The following is a 19,104-nucleotide window of genomic DNA, read 5'->3' as shown; positions in this document are numbered from 1 at the left end:
GAGGGAGGATCGCCTTTCCTCCTGTTGTTATCACTGTTATTATTCCATCGATGCGTATGGCAACTAATTCTGATTATAACGTCTATCCTTTTTGTTGAAAAGTTATAAGATGATAAAGAATGGCCACGGGGGTTGACACCCTACTTGTTGCTGTAATATCCTGATATGCTGTAATATGCTACAAATGTAGTAGGCTAACATGTCCATACTTCCCAATGCTACAAGATACTACATGGTTAGCGTTTCATCGTAGCCTTTCATCGCAATCAACACCTATCTTCTTTAACCCGATCACTTCCAAATATTTTCATTCCATAGTCATATCCTAAAAATGGTTCATCTACATCCTAAGAACGATAGACTGAAACACCCGCGCCGTCTCATCAGCCAATCGCCTACGAGCGTAGAGAAAACCTGATATGCATAGATCCAGGATCATTCCGGACCAGATGAGTAGATTGGTCGTATCCAATTGGCGGCCGATGCTCCCAGCACCATCGTAGAGAGGGAGGGGCAGCAGTACCAGTGGTCAGACAGCAGCCTAGGAGATACTATCCCTTGATATTCCCTGACGGTTTCACCGGCGTAGATAAAAGCACAGCAGATTACATCTACGCTACGTTTGATTTCAGCTAGTTGAAGCATTCGCGACAAGCTTGCAACCGGCTACTTGAAGAGCATCGTACGCTGTGTACGCTATAACCAGAAGAAGAGAGATGCCGCGTTCACGCTATCAGCCGAAGAAACAGGATTTCGAAGCCCTGCGGAACGAGTGCCTGCAGAACGGCGTGTTGTTCGAGGATCCGGATTTTCCTGCCTATGATTCCTCCCTGTACTTCACAAGGCATCATCCCAACCTCTCCAGGTACCAGTTCCAATGGATGAGGCCGCAGGTACGTAACGTTTCCCAGTATGTTCATACATTAGATGTCATTGAATACGTTGGATTAATCGGTCTCAATAAAGAACTAATCCATCCGTAAGAAAACTCCCGTAGTCGTATGATATTTCCAGCACATCATAGCTACGTACAGTATTCCCAATTATTCAGCTTATGGAGAGGGCTTCCCCAAGCCAATATTCCCAGTCGGAATATGCTGACACGCCCACTCCAATCAAAACATGACCAGAGAGGTTATCCTAAAGCCAGTAGAGAATCGACGCGCCTTGGATTGTGAAATTATATATATAGGATCACTGAATATCGTCTGTAGAAAATGTATAGGAGTATGGCTATAGTTTTGAAGGTTAATAAGGCGTACATTTTGGTGTGATGTATCCCTAGATGCACATGTTGCCAAATGTCGAAAGTCAAAGGGAGAGCGCGAATGTTTGACTGTGGTGATATCAATGATGTAGATTGAACGAAAGCATCCGAAATGAGTCTCAAGTGAGACACCGTTTTAGGTCAACTATTTCTCGTCAATAGGAACTATTTCTTTTGAGATGACACCTAAGTAGCGCACGATAAGGGAGAAAGGGATTGGAACAAACAGATACAGTAGCCAGAATGCTGATTTATATTTTCTCATATGATTCATAATACCAATAGACATCTCAACCCAGAAATGTTCTCAAATCACGCAGAAACACTGAAAAGCACCATTTGACAGAAAATAGTCGCTGTTTCTGTGATAATGGCATGTCACAGGCTATCATTTCACCCCATGTTTCATCATTATGCCCTACTGCCCTACACTAAACACCTAATTAGGGCATCCATCAGTGTTTTTGCTGTTGCGAATGTCTTTGAATAGAAGATACTCAGGGGAAGCAATTATCTTGAGAGCCTAGCGGTCGCTCTAAAAATGGGCAATCAGAAAGAAAATTCGTCAGATAAACATCTCTGCCATATGACGGCTCATACACAGCCTAAGGGTAAGGCACCCCCAATCAAAAGATCACCAAAATAGAACGGCAGCAGACGGCACTAGGCAAGTGATACGTTCGATCTTTCTCATCACCCATCTGATCGGTTCATCTTACCCGAATTCCTCACATTGTGTTGTCCTGAGTGATAAGCGAGGATGGGTGGAGGGTGGAGTACATACTCAGTGGCACTCTTGTCGCCTCCGTAAAAACGGAGATATCGCTTTCGGTCTGTGTATTTGTTTGTTTTTGTGTGTGTCCGCAGTTTTCTTGATATTCGGAGTGACAGGATGTGAGAAGGAAGATGGTGTCACCGGAGATTGTCAACTAAGTGTATTAACTCAGGCACACATGACAGTCAAACGTACTGTTTATAATGCGAGTTATTATTATCATTATTAAAGAAAACAAAATGCCAGAGGTCCACCATACCAAGCACAGCATTACTGGTACCACTGCTGTCAATATCAACAGATATAAACAAGTTCCTTCCGGTGTTTCCAACAACAGTCCCATTCAAACGTTTCTATAGTAACGTTAAACACAGGCAGACATTTTTCAAATACGTTTTGGTAGCAAAACGGACAATCATTAGCCTCCTTAGCACAGGCTCTACAAGTCAGACTTTTTTCTGATGGCAAATCAGTTCAATTGCACTCGGTTTCTACTGCACTCCGTTCGTTGTTTCCGTCTACGGAGGCTGGCTGGCTGATGTACAGCGGTCATCTATACAATCAGAGGGCTATCGTCGAACTTCACCCTAGTGAAAGTGTTTTATGAACCTATTACAACAACCTTTCCTTCCCTACATTGGCCTAATTGGCACAGCTTTCGGATGATGTAGATGTCAAATAGATAGTCATGTAGTAACCTTGTTGAGTCACTGATGACTGCACTCAGCTCATTAGCCGTCTTCAATAAGGGTAAATTAGACCATCAAAGATGCAACAAGAGAGTGGTTCGTGGAAATGTCCTTTTACGAAAAGATTGACTGTTGGAGGGATAGATTGATTAAGTTCCGAGGGCACCGCTGTATTGGACTAATTATATCAGATTTTTACTTAATATTCATCGTGTGCATGGAAAACAGGAGTTCAACTGGATTATCCCGTCGGCTGTAAGATTCGCTTGGCGAGGCAAATGGTTTACGCGCTCAAGCGTTAAGTTGTGCGAGAATAGTTTTCTGGGAACTAGTACTGCCATAGCAAGCCATCGTGACAATTATGTACCAAGATTCTTGCAGCCATATGTCTAAATTAATGTTAATAGCTAGAAGATTCTATTCCTTTGGTTGCAAAGAACCTCATTGGTCATAGATATAAACTATTTCACAAATAGAAAACTTGTGTAGAAGGAAATAAGACCGAATTTTATGTCATGTGTTGTCCGCCTTGAAACATTGCAATGATCATCATTTCTCTAAAACGTTTCTGAACTTAAAAAAACTTGCATGGGAAATCTTTGCACACGAGTGTGAGTGGACTGTTTTGTTGCAGCACACTTGTGTCTTGGGAGTTATATACTGTACTAACTGTGTCTTGGTCAAGCTGAATATTACACCAGGCCTGCTATTCGAATATGTTGACTGAAATAGACATATCATTGTGACTCCTATGTTGAACCTTGACACCAGACATAGTCTGCCATTTGCTGGAACGGTTCCAGAGAGACATAGGTCGACATTGGAAACGCCACAAATCAGATTCACACCAAATTTCAGTACTTTCTGGGGACGGGCAATCGACAGCAAAGTATGACGGTGAAATTGACACCTATCTGAATGAGCCAAAAATCAAACGGTGTCCACGAGACAAAGCTTTGGCCTGGGTCTGAACTTGTTTCCCACGAGTATCAGAGCAATTTTTGACATTGACCCCCACGGTAGACGTGGTGACCTTCCGCCTGACACTGTCTGTCACCCGGTGTCGATGTCTTCATTCGTGTGACAAGAAAAAGAAGAAGAATAGTCGACCTGTTGAACTATTGCAAGCTTGGTCAATAATCTCTTCAAGATATGGATGTTGTCTACGGTTCTCGTATTTTTCGAACGTTTCTATGTATCTATTGACAACTCGTTTGTTTCTGTTGGGATGTGTCTTTCTTCTATTTTTATGAGTGAGCAGGCACCATGTTCTCACGGTTTAATTCGATACCACACAACTGAAACAACACAGGCACCAGCGACGAACCTTCAACGTCATAGGGCGTCAACATACAACAACAAATCGCGATAATATATCACAAAGTAGACATATAGACAAGGTACATAACGATGAGCCATACTTGAGATATCGTTCGTGAGAACGTAACAGATTTTGAATTCGTAGTTGTCGACTTAAGACACACGTTTAGCACGTTCCTACAGTATGGACGTGGGTTTTATTAACTCATAAAGCTAAAAGCTATTGACCTAGTTTCTATGTCCTCTGCAGCATCGATAGGTGGCATCTGTCCTTACTTGACGGTGCCTACTGTGCACACGTTGTTTGAGACGATACCTTTTCTTGGAATCATCATCATTATACAGCAAACTTAATTACGTCAAACTGACCACCATCTCAACTAACGGCGAGGTCGCATTTGTCGTACGCCGTCGTACGATTTTGACGTCTTAGGAGTCAAGCAGACTGTGACAGAACCAAATGCCGACAAGTATCTAAGACAGCCTTTTCTGTAAGAAGACAGCTAAATTTTGTACGACATATTCACGGCTCTCATAAGAATGCCCCCAGTTTGCGCTCGTACGACGATCGTACGACGACAGCGCTTTAAGCTAAATCAGGACGAGCGGATGGAAATATCAGCCATTTGACGTCAAGGGACTTATAATCAGGAAATCCTTTCATCATATTTGTCGCTCGACTGAAGAAAAACGTTTCTTAGAAGCAAATGATAAATTGACAAAATCCTTGGGGGATCTTGCCAAATTGAATTAGATATTTCCATTAGTTGATTACATCATTGACCGGGTAATGTAGGTCATCTTCCCCTCTATGCCAATTTATGCTTGGGTCAAATTTCCAAACCCGCTAAAATCTGGCTTTTTTTGGGAGTAAAAAAGAAAAGTCTTTATAAAGAAGTAGACATCAACTATGTTCTTGACTATTTCCTTCTTACGTTTTGTGTGTTTTGTTGTCTTTAATATCATACTTTTCGTTCCCGCAAACTGCTCGGCCGGGCGCAGGTTTAGAATTGTGACTCTAGATAGCATTAGAGCGAATGTATACATTGAGGTAAATATCAGCGCTAAAGATGAAGCTGAAAGCAGTCACATATGTCCCTCGAGCAGGTCAGATATTCTGTTACATTGGGTCAAAACCCGACATAAGAGGGTCACACAGGTCACTTAATATACATCCTAAAGCAAAACAGTTCAAGTTGCGTTTCTATCCCACATTCTAGCAGTAAGATAATGGCACTGATTGTTTTTAACTTCGAGATCTATCAACAGCTGTTGGTTGATCATAAGCGCTCGCTGACAAGTAGTTAAGTCTGTCCAAATAGCTAAAACGGAATGGAACAGTAGGTTCCGTGCATTGTTTGTTTAATTTTCATTTTCCATAGCAGAAGCGCTTTCAGTAATATACAATCGATTTTTGCAAAAAGTTACTTGGGCACATTCATAAGAACAAAGAGACACATGCATGATATTTGTTTTCAGTGAAATTCTAGCATAACTCCATGAAGACTTATATATCTTTCAAGACACCACAGCTATCGCACTAGTAATGTGTAAGAAGACAACGAAAAATTACAAAGGCAGACTGACATAGACGATGCAAAGCCACGCCTTCTCCTTGAGTGTACAAAATATCAGTTTTTGCGGTCACTCTATATTTACACCATAATATACATAGCAGCTGCACGAATTCTCTCTGGGCTCTTGAAATCAGATGGGCACGACAAGAACTTGCCCTTCATCCTGTATCAAAGCAGGCTTCACCAGGCATGACTTAATAAGGACGTAAAGGTCGAAGAACACGAGTCTATATTATCTGTTATCTCGAAAAAGATGGCTGAGATGATCGAGCTAGGGGTCCGGTCGTGTTTGCCTGCCTTGCCCTATGGCGGGTTACCCAGGATCTTGGTCGTAAATATTTTACGATCAGATAATGTTGTTGCAGATGTTCGATTGATCGGAATGAAACCTCAACAGAATTACAGGGAGATATAACGGTCTAAGTGCAAGTCTTAGGTCTAAGATGGAAAAAACGTAAGTTCTGCTGCAGTACCATAGGAGGCCGCTAGTAGGCCCATTATCGAACTTGTCCTTCGTTTTCCCAACACCTACCCCATATACTAAATATGACGTCTGCAACCTCTTGAGTTTAACGTGCACACGTTGGTAAGGTAATAAATACGTGTAAACGATACCGAACGGCATTGACGGAAAGGCATGTTATGATACAACTCAATGTGCTCAATTCACGTTGCTACACACTCTTTACTTCAACAGGTAAAACATACATGTATTTGGTTCTTGCTAATTCTTACACCACTTCTGTTGTTACAGGACATCTGCGACAACCCACTGTTCATCAGCGAGGGTGTAAGTCGGTTTGACGTGGTGCAGGGTGTTGTAGGTACATCGTTTATTCTTACAACTTTACGAACGGACTTTGTGATAGATAGCTCACAACCGTGCATGTGTCACACATATCCCATTGCCATGGCCTGAATCCATCCAGCGGTAGAAATATGTGCGACTTCCTCACGTAATCTTGGGAATGCAATTCTTGATACATACAAAGTTTCCTAAGTACGTGCAAGTATCTAGTAGAGCTAGTATCTCAACTTTGCCACGACTATGTACCCTAAATATTTCAAATAGTTTCAGGTCATTATAATGAACACGTTACTGTGTCGAAATGTAAGTTGAACTCAAGGGATCGAAGAGCTCTAGAATGTCTGACTTTATGTGAAGAATGTCTAAGATTTCTGATTCTAATTTAAGGAAAATGTCATGTCCAGCAAAAATGCCCTTACGGACAACAAAAAAAGAGGAAAATGGGTAAAAGCTTTTCTGTGGCAAGTTTTAATCATCATTTCCCAACAGGTGACTGCTGGATGCTGGCAGCAACCGCTGCTTTAACCACGCTTCCAGGGCTGTTCAAGAGAGTGGTCCCTTCCGGACAAGGGTTCCAAGACAAGTATGTGTACATTATATATAATTAGTTCAATGGATAAAAGGGAAATATGCTAGTACGACCCTCAAGAAAAGAAATAGGGCACCTGGACAATCTCAAGGAATGTACGATGGTAATACTTTTGTCATCTCCATATGGTATGCTCAGTGATAAACAGAATGGATGATACACCTTTTTTTGCACGCCAGCGTTCGGTGGTCCTTCTGCTATCTTCTACAAGGTTCTAATGCCTGGTTCTACTTCCCCCTGCTAGGTGGCGCTGCAGTGAGAAGAATGTGGCCCCAAACGTGGCTAAGCTTGTATCCGCCCCCCTCACCGTGGTGTATGACTGGAGTACATTTGTGACAACTTGATGATCAATGAGCTAACTCAATCAATGCAACTATGATTGAAGCATCTCGCCCTTGATTGATTTACCATTTACTTTTAAAATGACATCTGTTGTTGATTTTTCTTTCAGCTATGCAGGAATTTTCCACCTCAAGTTCTGGCGGTATGGTGAGTGGATTGACGTGGTGGTGGATGATCGCATCCCCATGGTTTTTGACCCTATCCAAGGCAAGCCGGCGTTCTACTCTCTCCACTCCGACCAACAGAACGAGTTCTGGAGCGCCCTGTTGGAGAAGGCTTACGCCAAGTGAGTGTACATATGGGTTTTGCACATCAACGCACTAACATATAGTTAACGCTGTAGCACTAGTGAATTTGTAGATGAATAGAATTAGCTAGGGTTTTAGTTGTTGGCTGTGTTGAAAATTACAAAGACATGTTTTGCACATGTACGCCCATGGATAGCAAGATAGAAACAATGTAGAAGAGGAAGGAAGGAAGAAAGGAAAGAGGAATGCTGCCACGATCAAATAAGGTGATTAAAGGACCTTGCAAGACGGACATGGGCTGTAATCATCCTTTTTCATTAGCGTTGTTTTCGACTAACGGACGAAACTTGGCACACTGTGGCAGCGTTGTATCATAAATATTGGAAGAACACACTTGACAACTGGTGTTACACACAGAAGACGTTTTCTGAAAAGTATGCGTTAGCTGAAACAATGATCATGATCATGTTCACCCCTAACATGTCTAGAATTGTTTTGAACTTGTAGGGTGCACGGATCATACGAGGCGCTAGAGGGCGGTCATACCTCTGACGCCCTGGTGGACTTCACCGGTGGTGTGACGGAAACGTTCATGTTGGATCCTAACAACGTGCCGCCCAAGTTTTACCAGATCCTGAAGAAGGCGCACGACAGGGGGTCCCTAATGGGAGTTAGCGGCATCAAGGTGAGGTTTCAGACGGACGGATTGGTTACGCCCTCTTTCGTATCGTCCTAAACCGTCACACTGTTGACAATCGTCGGCCGAATGTGTTGATCACCAGAAAGTCTCGCTCCAAATTCCAAAATCGGAAGAATCTAGGCGAAAAAAACACTTTTTTTGCTTTAGTCGAAAAATACAATTGCTGCTAAAAATGTCCTTTAGAGTTCGCAGAATCGTCGGGAAGCTATTTTCTTGCTGTGTGACAGGCCAGGCCAGACTTAGATTCTGGACATAGACGTAGACAAACAGAAACAACAAAAAGGTGGGAAAACGTATTACCTGTACTAATAGCCTTCGGCTAGTTGGGTAGCCTGGCTGTACTTTCCCCAAATAAATCAATCAAATCAAATCAAAATATTTTTTGAAATGAGACATTCATTTGACTCCTCCTTCCTTCTCAGGGTGGTTCTGCAGGACTAGAGGCTGTGCAGGCTAACGGTTTGGTGCAGCAGCACGCCTACAGCGTCACGGGCTTCGCTACGGTAAGTCTGACATTAACTGTACCTATCAGTAGCTGTAGCAGTAGACGTGAAAATAGTACTTGTTTTAACTTTAGTAGTAGTAGACTCCTTTGCATTGATGTGATCTGTAGACTGTAATGGCTTTGTTTTATCACACTGACCTATGTTTATTGCGTACGTCGAGGTCATGCTAATGTTTAGACCTTCCTTTTCAAGGTTAACGAAACAGAAATCGTCCGGGTGCGGAACCCCTGGGGCAAGATCGAGTGGAAGGGACCATGGAGTGACGAGTAAGTAACCAAAAGGATTCAACAAAGACGGTGAAAACTTCCCACGCACGCAGGCACGTACACACACACACACACACACACACACGCACACACACACACACACACACGCATACACACACACACACCTTTCGTAACATCATTCAACGTCATTGTTTATTCGTGACATCATGAAGGATATCAATGACAAAATTAGGCATTGCAGTTGCTATACAAGCCAATATGCTTTCAGAGCTAAACTTTTGAGAAAGATTTAGAGTTAGTATATCCTCACTGTTTCTTCTCCCTTCTGTAGCTCATCCCAGTGGGAAGGCGTGTCCGAGGAGACGAAAGAAGAACTGGGCGTGGTCAAAAGGGACGACGGCGAATTCTGGTGCGTAGATCATATGTCACACGTTCTACTAGCTAGTTAGTTGCTTTCGTATCTTATATAAAAAGATGCCTAAAGTTGCTGGATCGTAGGACACTACATTCGATGCTGTCCCAACGTCCTCTGTATGAAATTTTGTTTTTAAAATGTTATGATTAGACAGATGAGCGGCATGTTTCCCCGTAAACACCTCGGGCGGGTCATTCCCGGAAGTACAATAATCAACCCTTCGTGCTATCCTTTTTTTCTCTCTCTAGGATGTCCTTCCAAGACTTCCTGGACATCTGGAAGACGCTTGAGATCTGTCACCTTGAGCCGTCTGTTGGGGAGGTGGAGCCCGAGCTGGTCGGCTGTAAGAAGTGGAATTCCTCGGAGCGCCACGGGCAGTGGCAGCGGGGCCTGACGGCGGGAGGATGCGCCAACTACAGAAGTACGTGTTAAAGGATGTTTACCTGTTTGGATGTTTGGAACCGTCGGTTGCGACAAGTTGTTGCTCTGTACAATTTTCAAACAGATTAGTATCAGTAAAGAGAAAAAATACTGGCATCATGTGGTAAGAAGTAAGGGGGGGGGGGGGCGACAATAGTTTCCAAGCAGATGTTGAGGGTAGAAAACCGTAACGTTTTCTTGCTATCCCAGGCCCGTCTTTGTGCTTGAGATTGTTGTGTGTCAGAAAAACAGAAAATTTTACGACTTTCCATTCCATCAACTAGTTGGAGATAAGGAAATGGACCTGTTATTTCGTACGAAATCTATGGCAATTGCCATACTAGCCCCCTCTAACGTGTCTATCAGTATTGGCACACATTTGTCAATAATCAACTGTATTTTCTTTTTTTTTCCGTAACAGCCAGTACGTTCTCCAGCAATCCCCAGTACCTGGTGCATGTGGAGGACCCGGATGACGAGGATGATGACGACACCTGTACGGTTGTCTTCAGTCTCATTCAAAAGGACCGGCGCAAACAGAAGCATCTCGGGAAGGCTAACCTGGCGGTGGGATTCTACGTCTATGAAACGGTACGTTTACGTACGATAATTTCTGTGAGGACTACCCTAGTGTGAAATAGAGTTAGGAAAATAGCGTCTAGATATATGTAATGCATTTGAAAGTTCCTTCCGTATGCATGTAGCGTACAATCTACATTACTGCCTCCTAGCGACTTCTAGAAGAAACGCAATCATATCTGAGAGAGTCAGCCATTGACAACCATGAACTGTTTGTTTCCTTCAGGCCCCGAACCAAAAGAAGTTGAAGAAGAGAGACGTGTGCACGCGCCGCCCAGCGGCCACCAGCGGGTCCTACATCAACCTGCGAGAGGTGACCAAACGTGTCAAGCTCCCTCCAGGAAATTACATCGTCATGCCTTCCACCTTCAAACCCAACGAGGAGGCTGATTTCTTGTTGAGGATCTACACAGAGAAGCCAAGCACGACAGAGTACGTACACACGTTATTTCAGATCACGTGTTAATTTCAAAGTGGTAAAACAAGTCACTGACAGAATTTAGGGTAGTTCGTAGCCAATCAGCACCAAGGACAGTGACGGCACCGACAAATCAGCACCAAGGAGAGGTATCATGTCGGCCAATCAGGATCAACGTTACCCCTAACATTGACGGTTTTGGAGGGAATACATTAGAAAGAGGGATTGATTATGAAAAAAATGCGGCTGACTCAATCCAACGATTGCGGGTACAGCTTGTCTTACTCTTCCAATAGTTTTCACAACTACATATGCATATTATGCATTTCATCATATCATGTTCCGTACTTCTTGTTCTGTTGTTTCCCATTCTCTATTGTTAACGTTTCGTCTGTATGCGATCACGTTTTTCACACCAGTGGCGCCATCTATCAGAACTATCCATATTTACAATAGGCTCAATGCCTACCACTTCGCTTGCGTTATCAGCTTGACTTTACGTTGCTCACTCATTCACTGTCTGTTCCACGCCTTGTCACGTTCCCTTAAAGAGACCAGGACGACTTCTTCATAGATCGAATCCTTCAGGAGAAGGACCACACGTGAGTGACATCTGAAGAAACCCCACTGTCTCCTTCACACAATATGACTAATTACGAGTGCGCGAATGGTGCATTGTGTCCGGTCTAGGTCAAAATTCAAGATCCTTTGGCCAGTAACAATATTCCACTTGTCAAGGGTTTTGTCAACGTTTTGTTGCCTTGCATAGGGCTGCACTTGTTTTCAATGACTTCCATCGTTGGCTTAAAGAATTGTTCTGTTGCAAAAGTATGACCACAATGCACCACTCCCACACACGCACTTGGAACTATGAGACGGTGTATTATCAACATAACAGCACTTATGACGGATGCTTTACATGCTAATGACGTGCCGTGGCCATTGCTTATTATCAACACTAATATGCAACAAGTCGCATGTGTGTACATTTTGATGTGTTTTTCTTGCTGTTTGTTTGTTAGTGTGTTTTTCCAGGTTCTTCGTCGTTGGCAAAATATTATGTTTGATACAAGATGTTTTCTATACTATAGTATCTTTTGTGACATTTGTTGACCAAAAACTGTGCATTGTGATAACTTTTGATTTTTTTCCATCAGCCACAAAATGTACTGAGACAAATCTGAACCTCATTTATAGCACAGTACTTTGGTATCTTAACTAAAGAGACGCATTTAGTCTGATTCAGCTGACGTCTTTTATGTCGTAAGAAGGCGTGCTATGCGAAAGATACTAAATGTCGTTTTACATTTTTCCTCAGGGATGCTGAACCTCCACAAGTAATTAGGAGGGAACAAACCGTGGAGGTCAAAAAGGTACGGCAATCCGTTGATGTTCTATTTATAGAAGTATTGTATACCCGTCCGTACAAACTGTACCTGTTGTCGATTGTACCTGTTGAACCAACAGCAGGTGTCTCACATGTCGAGTTCTCTTCCTCTCCTTTAGTTCTACTTAGCCTTGTGAAAATGAGATAACCAGCAGTTAATTTAGTCGAGCGTTTAACAGAACAATATCTAAGAGTTTTTGAACACACGTTGCTGTTAAGCCTGTTGGAGTAGCCACGTACATTGGTTTTTTGCATAGTGCCACAGACAGAGCACCACTAACGTTAACCATTGTTAACCCCTTTAGTCCTGATCTCCGAGCAGATCTATCGGTGGCAATGACAGTATCCAAAGGGCAAAAGGAGTTTTATTGTCCAACAGTAAACTCCTTTCGCCCTTTGGATACTGTTATTGCCATCGATAGATCTGCTTGGAGATTACATTAGTCCCTCCCACTTCCGAAAGCCAAGCGTGCGCAAGCGTAGCAGCATCCACTTGTAGTAAATAGCAATACACATACAGCTTCATTTAGGGATTGCTCTAGTAGTCTCATGATCCGCCCAACATTGAACCTGAGATTATCATGAAAACACGGATTCGTTTGGGAGAGGACTGGGTTGTTGTGCTTAATTAACTTCGGAATAACTCTTTTCCAAAAACCAAACCGCTCCCTTACTGACATTAGTCTTTCCTCACTCTCTCTTCTCTTTCTCGCCGCCTTAATCTCGAACTCCCAGCTCTTTGATACCCCAGAACATTCCAGAAATGAAAAATACGGAGTTTTAAGTGATAGGGTTGGCCTTTGTTCCGCTGTGTGCCACTCCCAGGGAAGACGCGTGTCCAGAGAGACAGTAATGTACCTCAGAACCGACCAAGCCGAGGCACGGCGATCACTGGTAGTAGTCGGACACATGCGAGGAATCGTGACTCTACCAGAACCATGGGAGCTCATCCCTAAAGTACCTTGGGCAACAGGGGTGTCTTCCGAAATTTGACGTGGGAACGAGGTGTATAAAATCATACATTGGAGCTTTTTGGCGACACCTAGGGAGCCTGCTTTATAACTTTGTCTTTGGGCCCGGTGTGAAAATATTGTTCAAATACATGCACTCCCACTCTAACGGCACGAAGAGCCTTGGAAGACGCAACGCCGGATACCTGCAGGGTGTGGGGTTATTTCAGCAGAAAAGCTAGTCCTCTGACCAAATGAATCATGGGGTATCCCAGCACACCGGCCATGATGTGATCATAGCGCTTACTTTTCTCTTCCCTGATGCTTGACCCCAGTTGGAGGAGGTTGAAGGGGAAGAAGGAAAAGAAGGGGAGGAAGAAAAGGTACAAATGTAGTCCACAAACTGTGCCTTGTGGCTAAATTCAGCTGTAAACGGCTTCAATCAATGTTCCCACTAGTCCGTGTTGTCGTCACTGTCATCCAGGTCAAAGGTCACAGTTTTCAAATGCACAGAGCGATCGCTCAAAAGTCCCATACTTTCTATTTATTTATGTATCAGAGCTTTACAGAATCAAATCTGTGAGGTGTGCCCGACGCCTCCAGGGGTACAAGGAAAAACAAAATACCTGAAAATCTTTTCGTCAAAACCAAAGAGTATAAAAACAAACAGACAAACAAACAAACAAACAAAGAAACGAACAAACGGGTGGCATGATAACCGTTGACCTTTGCCTCGTTGTCATTCCGCGCTTGCGTAGTGCCCCTAATCTGATCCTTTCGGTGCATACTAGCTATATCTAGATGCATTCATTACCCATGAACATATAAAGGTTGATTTAGGCATAGTAATGATTGAAGCAGTATCATTGTGTCAACGCTGTGTGCATCTCACAAACGCTTTAGCTACGTGTAATATTTATCATTAAATGGCTGATGTGTGACAAAGGTTTGTCTAAGATTTGGAGGTCTCGCACTAGCAGCACAGGCCGCGTTAAAAGCACATGCACTTATGTTTTATTTATCTTCACACTGAGCACTCTAAGCTTACTCCAGTACCTTCGCTAGATATGGAATGTCATGTCTCGGTGGGCTGTTTTCAGTAACGGGTTACAGTGCGTAAAGTTTGAGATATGAACTTGGAAAAGGCTACAGTTAATTTCCGTGTGTAATTCTGTTTATATACTAGATGTGCCATTATCTGCATTTAGTTTTCTCTAACTTGACTATGATTGATGACTTTTAGTCACTGCAAATACATCTTGTTGTTTACTGGGAGTAGAGTTTTCGAAAGCAACGAAACTCTTTTACTGGCCATTTAACTCGTGACTTAAGTGTTAATGATTGTGGAAAAATAGTCTGCTACACTCTTGTATTCTTCCCGCTGTTCAACGTTTCTGCATTGTTTTGCGACAGCCTACTCCAGTTCTGGTAGGAGAGAAAGAGGACAAGGTCCGTAAGGCGTTTGATGTCATCGCAAGCATGGGCGGAGATTATGAGGTAACGGGAACGTCATTTCTAGAAATTAAGAACTACCATTGTAGATACACGAGTCATTTGATGAACAAAACATATATCTATATGTAGTTACAAAGGCATGATATTGCTATCATATTTCGTCGCATTGTTCCGAATGAAAGAGTCATATATAGGACTGCCTTACACAACGTTTCAAAATGCGTAAGAAGGTGACAATAGTTTATGGACAGCAGACGCGATTTACAAATTTCATGAACTGAAAACTACACTTTTCCGCCAGGTGGAGCCGGCAGTTGATACTTATGAACTGAAGAGCGTCATAGATGTGTACTTCAAGGGTAAGTACTAGTACCACCTCTTTTGAGTAATGATTTGAATGGAAGATGCATCATCATGTCTGGAATGCAACTCTGAAATTATGATTGTAGAAAATTGTAATTTTGTCATCACATAAATGTTATGTGTGTTCATAAACATTGTCTAAGTTTTGTCTTGTTGTTTTCACAGACCCTAGCTTTACACTTGATGTCTGCAGGGACATGGTCATGATGTACGACGTATCCTTTCTGTCATCACAACAATCAAAATTAGCTTTACTCTGGCGTTTAGGGAGTAGATTATTCACGGTTCTTCCTTTGGTTCAAATGGCTATATCAGAAAAGTTTCTAAAATCATGACTTCAAATGGCTATATCAGAATATTTTCTAAAATCATGACTTCCGACGAAAATAGGGTCAACAGCCCTTTAATACTTGGTGTAATTTTAGGGCACTGGAACATCTCTTATAGGACCGTATGCGTCAACCGTCGTATATGGCATTTGTATTGTATAAGTATTCAAAGATATGTCTTATAAAACGTTTGTTATGCATATGTGAAGGATATTTACGAAATCAACGTTGGATTTGAAACCTTGACTCCGCTCAGGCAGACGGGTCTGGAAAGATTGAATACAGCGAGTTCAAAGAACTTTGGAATGACATCTGTGGTTGGATGGTACGTGACATGTTTGTGTTAGCTGCACATATCGGGTGATCATATCATCTGAGCAAGTTGGTATAGTACTCATAGTTTTGTCTCTTCCGATATTTAGAACATTGAAGCAAAATGAATTGGTTCTATCTACTGAGGTATCGCTTTTACGTACTGTTCCAGTTGTTTGAACATTTCGTTGTTGTCACTTCGTTTGTTTATCTTGTAACTCCTTTCAGGCTACATTCAACAAGAGCGACGCTAACAAGAACGGCAAGCTGGAGTCGTACGAGCTGAGAGAGGCGCTGAGGGAAGTTTGCGGTAAGGACTAGGACAAAGCAACGTCCTACTATGCTTTCTATCCTTTGTATAGATACTACGTAGGACTCTCTATCCATCTATCAATGACCCGCCCGAGGTGTTTACGGGGACATAACGCCTGGCCAGTGACCTATTTCCACAGAATAAACTACCGAGTGAGCGAAGCGAATGCGTTATGTTTTTCATGGGGTGTCTATAGTTCACTGACCAGACGTTATGGTTGTACAATAAACAATAGAAATGGAGGGTTGTGCTTGGTTCACACAGCCTGCTGGCTATATGATTTTCTACAAAAAGAATTTACGCACATGTGCGTACGTAACTACGTAAATGACTGGTGGTTGATCGTCACACAGGTGTGACCATAGACGCCCAACTGGCCTCTAAGGTTATCCGTCGTTATGCCGACCAAGACAACACCATCTCAGCGGCCAGCTTCTGGAGGATAGCCATCAGGCTTAAGGCCTTCTTCGGTAAGGAATATCTGTTAATTGGAATTAGCTGATAAAGGCGCGCCCTGAACAAGCCGATCCAAACTGCGCATGAACAGCGAAATGTATTGTGGGTATCATATCAAAGTTGGAGGTGCTTGAGACTTATACACTGAAGACACATCTGGAGATGTATTGAGTATGGTCTACACAAGAATTGTTTACAGTAGTTAGGGGCCTTCACCTTTGATATATCATCACAAAAACATCTCGCTTCGCATACGCAGTTTAACTCGTGAACCGGTCTATATTAGAACTTATGGATCACATCAAGATGACTTACAGTAGCAGTAGTTTATTGATATAGTAATGTAGCGTTATCATTCATATTTATAACAACAGTGACGTCTTCTTTAAGTAAGATAGCTTCTATTTGTTTTGCAGATTCTCCAGCTTTAGCAGGGATGAAAGGACGTCCGGTAAGTCATGAGTACACGGTAATTTAAGATAAAAGAAGGCAGACTTTAACACATACATCCCATTATCAAAATAACCATAACAACCATTATCCAGATCTGTGGCATTCAACACACGTATGATAAGTACTAGAAATGTATCATTTGCAATCACAGTATTACATAATTCCCGTCGATACAGGTGCATGCAGTATCCAATAAAACTACACTAAAGACTGCCGCTATTTTAAAGGTAACTTCCGAAAACCATTTTGCACGCCTCTACTCATAAAAATCATGGAAATTGCCCACGTTTTACACATTAACTTACACAAATCTTTGTAACATCGGTGTTTCATTTTAACAATATCATATTATGTCAATAGTAAATGGGAATTTTACGATACCAACTTAACTGATATCAATATCAATACTGTTGTTCTTGGAAAAAACACTTAAGAAATATGGTCTTGTCTGGTTTTCTCATTTTGGACATGTTTACAAAGATGACGGTCATGTTAACATATACATGTAATATAGTATTTCGTTTTGTATTCTCTAAACTCAGGAGGAGGTGCATATTCTTCTGGGGATGTTTCTGTAAAAGGAGACGTTCTTCGCCAGCCCTTAGCAAGACCTTATACCTCAAAGACAGATATAAGACGTCTACAACATTGAATTCTAAGTCGATCATGAGGCTTACACGGCACCGGCGGTGGCCGCAGAAAATCGAAAGAGGAGGTTTTACGTCATGTCATGATCCTTGTCAGTATGGCGGAGTATCTTCATGGAACGTAGACTGCGTTCAGCCAATCTAACAAGTCAATTCAGCGGGACACAACTTTCCGTATTTTGAAATAATTTCAAACCTCTCTTTAACTCTCTCTTCTATGGTGCTGATTCTACTATTACATATATGTAACTTATATATAGTGTTGTATTTAGTATAGTCTATTGGGGTTACATTCTGACTACCTTACTAAGCATTATCGTCTTGTACACCATGCTAGATGGTGGAAACTTCTATATATACCCCGTTGATTAAGATATATAAACTTCATTATCTCGTAATTCTAGCTATATATTCTTTTTTTCATTGATACTTATAATATCACATATGATAGGATAGGAACTACTTGTATTAGTTCAAGATGGTATTGCTGACTGTTTTAAATTCCGCCATAGATATAGATCTATCTACAATATTGACTTAAGAAAAATGAACATAGCATTGTAGGTATGTCATGGTAGAGATTGCGATTTGGCAAAGTCGCCGACTCTACCAGTAGAGTAACTGTCGACTTCGATCGGGATGTCAGGAGTTGTCTCCTATACATAAATCCTAAATTTCAAGTCAATTCTGTGATCTAAAGTGGCATGAATTGAAGTTGAAGGGTTCTGTGTGCCTTTTAATGGAGTATCTTTAAGCTTACAGACCACGATAAGGATCTCTACCGATAGAATCATCGATTGTGCCAGATTGTAATCTCTACCCTATATACATATAACACAAGCGACGAGAGTAGCTCTTTCGTCGACTCCCACCGAAGACAATCCTTCTGAACCGTCAGAAGTTCAGATATGTAAAGCAGACAGGGAATTGACACATGATATATATCTACTTAACTTTTGTACTATACTACTTCTTACTGAGTCAAAATGAAATATAGTCAAGATTCATACACTCCTCCAGTTGTTGTCATGATCTTATGTACATAGATCGGAGCCCATTTCTAGACATTTGAATACTAGTATGTGTCGGAAGGATCTCGATTTCCATGGCCCTCCCCCAGGCCAGCCAAAATGTTTCCTTGGTCCTCCCCCACTGACGACGAACCCCCGCTAAAATTCCTACAGTCCCTGCCCAATGATACAAATGCTGATTAAATGCCTCCGCATCGAAGGCGTCGCCAAAAACGCCCGCATTCAAGAGCTTATCATTGCAGTGTACAGTAATTCCGCCAGGACTGAAAATATTGTTCTTCTGAAGCATACTATAGCTTGGCTGTGACAGAACGCCGATTGCATGAAATATCTGATATTCACCGCCAGAACTTGTCTAAGATAACTACCTAGTCGAGTCATATCAGATTGCCAACATTCTGTGCCATGGTTCTATCATGCGTCTCTGACCAGCTATGACCCAATCAAAACATTATTATCATCACAACTACGACCTTTGACCCCTTGTGTCATAGCACTGGCTCGGAAGACAAACAGCAGTCGCACTCA

The 19,104-nt window shown here is 42.2% G+C and overlaps 1 protein-coding gene across 3 annotated transcripts; it reads left to right on the top strand.

Annotated features, from left to right (window-relative positions):
- The first annotated feature begins 412 nt into the window (after positions 1-412).
- On the top strand, positions 413-18,559 carry LOC136430562 (calpain-B-like). 3 transcript variants are annotated; one of them, XM_066421283.1, is made up of 22 exons: positions 413-893; positions 6,383-6,452; positions 6,926-7,019; positions 7,477-7,653; positions 8,123-8,300; positions 8,738-8,818; positions 9,014-9,087; positions 9,380-9,457; positions 9,712-9,884; positions 10,305-10,474; positions 10,689-10,894; positions 11,432-11,482; positions 12,199-12,253; positions 14,631-14,714; positions 14,974-15,031; positions 15,201-15,250; positions 15,621-15,689; positions 15,905-15,986; positions 16,343-16,459; positions 16,862-16,896; positions 17,075-17,125; positions 17,441-18,559. In XM_066421283.1, the coding sequence occupies exons 1-22, from the start codon at positions 717-719 to the stop codon at positions 17,474-17,476; spliced, it is 2,166 nt and encodes a 721-aa protein (XP_066277380.1). In that variant the 5' UTR covers positions 413-716; the 3' UTR covers positions 17,477-18,559. The 3 variants fall into 3 exon arrangements, with proteins under 3 accessions (XP_066277380.1, XP_066277383.1, XP_066277381.1); XM_066421286.1 differs by lacking the exon at positions 11,432-11,482 and having other exon boundaries at positions 429-893; XM_066421284.1 differs by lacking the exon at positions 17,075-17,125 and having other exon boundaries at positions 429-893.
- Positions 18,560-19,104: the final 545 nt, after the last annotated feature.

Source organism: Branchiostoma lanceolatum, chromosome 3 (genome assembly GCF_035083965.1).
Source record: "Branchiostoma lanceolatum isolate klBraLanc5 chromosome 3, klBraLanc5.hap2, whole genome shotgun sequence".
NCBI lineage: Eukaryota > Metazoa > Chordata > Leptocardii > Amphioxiformes > Branchiostomatidae > Branchiostoma > Branchiostoma lanceolatum.
Note: the sequence above shows the minus strand (reverse complement) of the source record. Positions and strands in the feature narration are given on the sequence as shown.

Excerpts from the sequence above, each read along its gene's own strand:
- LOC136430562 (XM_066421283.1), top strand. The coding sequence starts at position 717 with ATGCCGCGTTCACGCTATCAGCCGAAGAAACAGGATTTCGAAGCCCTG. Across the intron at positions 10,475-10,688 it reads GATTCTACGTCTATGAAACG|GCCCCGAACCAAAAGAAGTT; the intron begins GTACGTTTACGT and ends TGTTTCCTTCAG. Across the intron at positions 11,483-12,198 it reads CTTCAGGAGAAGGACCACAC|GGATGCTGAACCTCCACAAG; the intron begins GTGAGTGACATC and ends ATTTTTCCTCAG.